Here is a 6948-nt window from a genome sequence, read left to right on the forward strand (position 1 = left end):
GGGGCGGGGAGGAGGGGGGGCGGGGGGATGGCTGCTGTTTGAGGGAAACACTGGAACAAAAAGCAAACACGAAGGCTGAAGAGTTCATTTGACTGCTAGTGACCTTGAAAATCCAATCTTTTACATTTTCCTTTTTCCATTTAACATTAAGAGCATGATATATTTCACTTAGCACATTAAAAGAGGATAGAGGTTGTAGTTCATAATTTAAGAGTATATAGTACTGATACCCTGTGAACTTTGTATTTGGGTTACTCTTACTGTGCCACCCTCAGCTGAAAAGAGCGCTACACGGAGTGCTTGCTCTTGAAAAATGGGCTGGCTGCCAGAGCAGTGGCTCAGATGGTAGAGCACCAACCTGGCACATGTGAGGCCTGAGTTCAAACCCCAGTACTGCATCAGTCGTGTCCCGTCTGCCATGGGTGGCAGTTGTGTTGTGTCAGAAGGATGAGCTCTCTAGTGGGGAAAGCTCAGAACAAGTCACATGACTGGTCCACTAAACTAGCCTCAGACGGGACGCCAGTGCTCCTGGCTGGTCTGGGGCTGTGCAGCGGCTGGTGGAGGACCGAGACCCTGCCCCCCCTGCCTCGCAGCCATGCCAGTCTCTGCCTGGCCCCAGTCTGGATGTTTCCTGTGGCCACAGGCCCAGGTGATGTCCCTTCTAGCTGACAGCAGCCTTCCAGACAAGGCTCCAGCTCCAGGTGTCCACAGGTAGCAGTCTCCAGACAGCAGGTGCTTCCCCAGGTGCAAGGTGGAGATTTGAAGTCAGGGGTGGGTGGGTGAGCGGAGCCTGCCAAGAGCCCTGGACCCCTCTCGGCAAGCCCGTTCTTGACCCCACTTGCTAACCGGGGTGGCTGAAGGAGCAAAGCCAGGAGAAATGGGAGGCGGGCATGGAGTCTGCACTCTGGGTGGGTTAGCGCCCCGCTGAGGTCAGGGGAGAGGGGGTTGGGTTCAGGGCAGGTTCTGAGGAGGCCTGCGGAGGGGATGATGAACCCTGTCCACATGCACAGGCGCCCCTCAGAAAGCGGGGCAGCAGAGACTAGAAAGCTCATAGCTGGGGAAAGAGCATGCCTCAGCCATGGGGGGGCGTGGCGGGGGTGGGGAACCAGGGACATCACTTGCAGGCAGCAGTCCTCAGAGATCCTGTGCCCTCCTGGCCAGTGAGGGCGTGGGGACTGTGTAACACCAGAGTGGCGGTCACAGAGATGACCCTCAGGACGCCACCATGCGGTGATGGTAACAGACACTCGTACACAGCAAGACCACAGGCGGCTCAGACCCAAGACGAACACCATCTGTTCAGTTCTTCACTTTGTTGTAGATTAGGCTGCCCTGGGTTCACACTGCCTGAGTACAAACCCAACCCCGTGGAAGGCGGCGCCTCCAAGTCCCTCTTCTTCCCAGATGAAGCAATAAACAAGCACCCCCGCTTCAGGTGAGTGTGCCACCCCCTCAGCAGACGCTCTGCTCACAGACACAGGGGCCACAGCTACTGGATGGCTGCTTCTCACACCCAAACCTGCCTGTTTCCCAAGTCACCTTGAAAGTCAGACTGGCATTGTCCTCCTGTGGCTGAGCAGATTCCTTAAATCTTTCCCCCTTCTGTAGTTTCTGTGATCTACTCATCTCAGTACCATAAAATCTACTCGGCTCCTGGTGCATTTAGTAGGTAGTTTTTCCTCTGTTCTATTAACTACCCGAGCTGTTAGCTATCGGTTGTTAGGTTTGCAGTTCCTTCAGGACCTATGCTGCTCGAGCTTGGCTTTGTGCCTGCCTGCTCACCCATCCTGAGCAAAGGTTCCTGATCTCAGGCAGGGGTGCTGGAACGCAGCAGTGTTCATTCGGTTTCTGAGTATTTTTTGGAAGTAACACAGAGTTGTGTTGAAAGTGAAATGAACATTTTTAGCCGTAAGAAGAGAGACAGTGACAGATAGGTAACAGAAGGTGGCAGCACCAGACATCTCCTTGGAGAAAGTAGAGTGCTCCTGCCTGGCGTGAGGTGAAGCAGGCTTCTAGTGGAGGAGCTGTGGAAGCTGAGTGGACCAGAGCTCTTGCGGGAGAAGTGTGTGCAAGATGCAGCTGCAAAGTGCGCACTTAGCTTCACCTAAAGTCACCGTGAGAGAGCCCACCGCGGCCGGCCTGCGTGCTCAAGACTTGGCTTGGTGCCGTGGACTGGGACAGGGGTGCTTCCCCCTGGGGGACCCCAGAACAGAGTCTCGCACGGCTAACGTTCCCAAGGCATCTCAGTGCCTGGAACTTGCGCTCGGTCTGTGGACTGTCTCCACGTCTTTTGAATAGGACTAACATCAGTTCATCTCTGTGTCGTCAAATTCTTCTGCATGGTGGTTCTTTAGAGGGTATTTATGAAGTTTGGTTGTCTGTTTTAGTACCCTAACAAGAAATATCCGGCACAGGAGAGGAGAAAAGGTTGTCATCAATGTACCAAGTAAGTTACAAAGGTGAGGGGAGCTTGGGGGGAAAGGCGGGGGGCGGGGGGCTTATTGCATTGTTGAGTCCTGACTCTCAACCACGTCCTTCCCTTTTATGTTCACAACGCAGTATTTAAGGACAAGAACACCCCATCTCCATTTGTGGAGGCGTTTGCTGACGAGGAGGCTGCCCGGGCGGCGCAGCCCGACCACATCTACATGGATGCCATGGGGTTTGGGATGGGCAACTGCTGCCTTCAGGTACGGTGTCCGCCGTGTGGACTCTGACCGGTTCCAACTGCTTTAAAAACTGCATTTGAATTAAGGTGATGGGGTAGATAGGATTCTTTCTGAAAAGAAATTGGGTTTTATTTATTTATTTATTTTGTCAGTTGTGGGGTCTGAACTCTGGCCTGAGCACTGTCCCTCAGCTCTTCGGCTCAAGGCTAGCGCTCTACCACTTGAGCCACAGCACCACTTCCAGCTTTTTTTGCTTATGTGGTGCTGAGGAATTGAACCCAGGGTCTTCTGCATGTAAGGCAAGCACTCTACCACTGAGCCACTTTCCTACCCCCACAAATTAGAGTATTTTTTAAAATACTTTTGTTACTATGAAGGTGTTCAACAGAGGGGCTTGAAACAAGGTTGTTTAGTAAGTTCATCTGAAGCTGTCTTTTGACTTAGAACCCCAGATCACCACAGGTGGGGTCCGTAGTTTCTTCTTAGTGCTCATTAGTGGCAGGCTAGTGAAGCTGTTCGACACGGGCAGATCTTGATTTCTGTGAGCACTTACAATGGCAGCTACTGAGGTTTTTCTTCATGGAAGTACCCCAGGGGTTTTGTGATAGAAGGGACTTCAGACTTGGCTAATCAGGCAAAGCCACCTAGTGATGGAGGAAGGATAAATGCTTCGCAGTGGCCTTGCTGGCAGGCACACACACCACACGGGGGGAGGCCAGAGCCCCGGCCAGCGAGGCCTGCGGTGCGCACCATCTCCCTCTCCCTTCACTGGGGCTCCTTATTCTTCACATGTGGCTAACAGCAGGGCTTACAGTAGGGCCCTTCTAGGCCTGACTCTAAGCTCAGACTTATTTCATTGCCTTTATTAATAGCTGTATCTGTTACGAGCTGTCATTTGATTAAAATCATTGTGTGGAAGCTGTATAATTTGTAAATGTTCAAATTGAGAATTTAAACTCAGAGTCTGTTCTGCCAACTTCAGCTGATTAGAAATGGTCCTTGGGGAACTAGACGCAGCGCTGAAGCCTGTAGTCCTGGCTTCTCAGGAGACAGAATCAAGGGGAATCACGATTCAAGGCCAGCCCAAGCATGAAAGTTCAAGAGCCTCCGTCTCAGCCGACGGCTGGGTGTGGAGCTGCGCACAGCCACGGGCTGGGGACAGTGCCGTGAGCGTGCCCTCCCAGCACTTCAAGAGGACATCAGGGGCATCCTTTCCCGTGCGGGCCTGCAGCCTGTGCGCACGCCTGCTTGCAGAGTCCCTTCAAAACCGAAATCCAAGTGAAGGCCCCGCCACGTATTTCCACACTGACTTGTTTGTATGCAGTATGACAGAGGGTCATTTTTTTCTGTTTTCTTGACGTGTCGGTAGTAAAAGCTGTATTGGCTTCAAAAGAAACTTAGGGCCGTAAGTTTCCTTAGGAAAAGTCGCAATTCAAAACGAGAACTCTTGGTATTAGCTGCATTATTGACTTTGTTTTCATTACAAAGCGGCTAAAGAGAATATGTAAGCTCGTTACAGCATTAGGACTGCAGGTACATGGGGCTCCCGTCGCCCTCTTGACTGAATGCTACACCAGGTGTCGCTCAGACACTCCTCAAGGGCAGGGATATTCTCCCACAGACGCTCTTTGTGCAGCAACACAGCCACTCTCCAGGGGGAGGGCCTCGCTCCCTGGACACTGTGGTGCTGCAAAGAAGTGAGTTCTAGTGGCCCCTGACCCACCATTTTGTGGTGAAGGTACATTCCTCTTAAGCCTTGTAAATTTAGTGCTAATTTTTCCAATAACATGTCATGAACACAGACTTTTCTGTCACAAATATAGGCAATGTAAAATGCAACGAAATCTACAAATAACTACAGAATTCTGTGCTCTGTATCTCGTAGAACAATAGAAACTATAGGGGAAAGAAGTAATTTCAAAGTAATTTTTAAGTTTTACTTTAAAAATATAAAGATTTACTATTCAAAACAAACAGTATCTTTCCACATTCTAATTCTCAACTATTAAGCCAGGTGTGATAGTGCATGCCTGTAATCCCAGAGCCGGGTGTGATAGTACACACCTATAATTCCAGTATTGGGGAGGCTGAGGCAGGAGGATTGGGAGCTCAGGCCATCCTGGGCTGCATAACAAGACCGTCTCAAAAGAGAAAAGTAAAACGTACTGTTGTGGGACTGCCTGGGACTCATCTCGTGAGCAGTCAGCTCATGGCTTGTTTCCCTAAGGGCTTCAGAACGGGCCCAGCCTTTTAACCTGTGCCTCGATGCCGCTTCTCATGCACTGCCCCTTCCGCGGGTGGCGTGTCCACACACGGACACCAGGCCAGCCCACTCGTCACGCATGCCCTTCTTCCAGGGCAAGAACTGGTTTGTTCCTTTTCCTTTAGCCACAGTGATCATCTCTTCTGTCGCCTGTATCAGCTGTAGAATAAGGAAAGTAGTTACTAAATTTATTTAGAATAACAAGTTTCTGTTGCAAACTGAACTATCACATTCCAGTTGCTACTTTTCTTAAGCAGTCATTTCTAGGGTTGACTTTTCCAGGATTTGCTTATAAATCGTGTATCCTACCTAGAACATCCAAGAGCAGCCAATCAAAGCACTGGAAAACAAAATGTTTATCGTGAAAAGCCCCCCCCCCCCCCCCCGCCCAATCCTACAGTATCTAAAGTCACGATAGGGCTGAATGAACAGAGAGGCCCTGGCCTCTCCACTTGGGCTCTGCTGTGCGTGGCTTCTGCCAAACGCACCGCCAGCGCGCCTGGAGGGTAGTCAGGCCTTGCGCGTGCCAGGCCTCACGAGCACTTTGGGTCAGAGTTCGAGTGTCCCCACGCCCTCCCCGGTGTCCTCTGTGCCTCATGAGCTTCAGACATGGCTGGTCGGCAGCAGATGCCAGGCCTCGCCACACAGTCCTGAGGGACCCTCGCCACACCCACGGCGAGGTCCTTCCCTTGGGAACTCGTATTTCTTTTCCTGGGTGGTCACCCCAGACATCTCCGGGCGCTAGCACTGAGCGCAGCCACTCAGAGGTCTTGGTTCACAAGCCTGCGAGTCTGGCTTCTCCTGTCCCGGGTCACCCTCCCCGGCCAGCTGGCCGGCACCCACGGCCTGCTGTTTCTCAGATGGAGGTGCACTGGCCCCCCGACTCCGGGCCATCACCAGACCATCGCCAGGGTTCTTTAAAACTGTCCTCAGTAGCGCCAAATCCCTGTGGTACTGAAGTTTAAATAAGCCTCAGCTAACCCAAAAAGAGGGGCACGGTTAAGTGCAGATTCTAGTTCACCTCACCAAGAACAGCTTTTAAACAAAGCCCATGCATTGAGCATGGCCATCACTGGCCGTTCCCCTCCCCTCCTTTCCTCCAGCCCTCGCCCGCGGCAGACCTGATGGCTTGGGACACATGCTAATGACCTGTCAATCATGTGCATTCTTAAACAGGTGACATTCCAAGCCTGCAGCATATCTGAGGCCAGATACCTTTATGATCAGTTGGCCACTATCTGCCCAATTGTCGTAAGTAGAATTATACCCTATTTTAAATACATGCTAAGAAAAGGGTGCGTAGGCAGGATTTGCCAAGTGTGCTAGTGAGGATCAGCTGAGGCTTCATTCAAAAGTGAACTGATTTAAAAGGGTGCAGAGTTAGAGCTAATGGAGCTCAGGAGCTATGCTGTAGAGTTACCGTGCTGGTAAAATGTTCGCTGTGTGTCTCGTGTGGCCGTTCTCCGGTCATGATGAAGGACGTGGGTGGAGTCCTGGGGTTAGGACCGTCCCAGGAGCCCGCTTTAAGCGTGGAAGTGTGTGGCGGCCTGCAGAGTGGCCTTCCTGTGTCCACAGATGGCCCTGAGTGCTGCTTCTCCGTTTTACCGAGGCTATGTGTCGGATATCGACTGCCGCTGGGGGGTCATCTCTGCTTCTGTGGACGACCGGACCCGGGAGGAGCGAGGACTGGAGGTGGGGAGGACAGCGGGCCGGGGGGGGGTGGAGGAGACAAGTTCCCCATGTCCTCTGCATGCTGCAGGAACACGTCGCTGGCCATCCTGGCAGCTGTGCCCCTGGCTGGGCATATCCTCACAGCTCCCGCTGAGATCTCCAGGCTGGAACACGGCCTTGGGTGTTTTGAAAGTGGCCATGGTGGGCTGGGAAGGTGGCTCAGTGGTAAAGCGCTTGCCTTGCATTCACGAGGCCCTGGGTTCGATTCCTCAGCACCACATAAGCAAAAAAGAAAAAAGCCGGAAGTGGTGCTGTGGCTCAAGTGGTAGAGCGCTAGCCTTGAGC

The 6948-nt window shown here is 52.2% G+C and overlaps 1 protein-coding gene across 1 annotated transcript; it reads left to right on the forward strand.

Annotated features, from left to right (window-relative positions):
• Positions 1-1225: 1225 nt before the first annotated feature.
• On the forward strand, positions 1226-6624 carry LOC106002330 (glutamate--cysteine ligase catalytic subunit-like; the record flags this gene model as incomplete). Its single annotated transcript, XM_013037225.1, has 6 exons — positions 1226-1230; positions 1322-1435; positions 2388-2446; positions 2560-2690; positions 6109-6183; positions 6508-6624. Coding segments are annotated over exons 1-6 (501 nt in total), but the record flags the coding sequence as incomplete, so codon positions are not given.
• Positions 6625-6948: the final 324 nt, after the last annotated feature.

Source organism: Dipodomys ordii, unplaced genomic scaffold, assembly GCF_000151885.1.
Source record: "Dipodomys ordii isolate 6190 unplaced genomic scaffold, Dord_2.0 Scaffold7603, whole genome shotgun sequence".
Lineage (NCBI taxonomy): Eukaryota > Metazoa > Chordata > Mammalia > Rodentia > Heteromyidae > Dipodomys > Dipodomys ordii.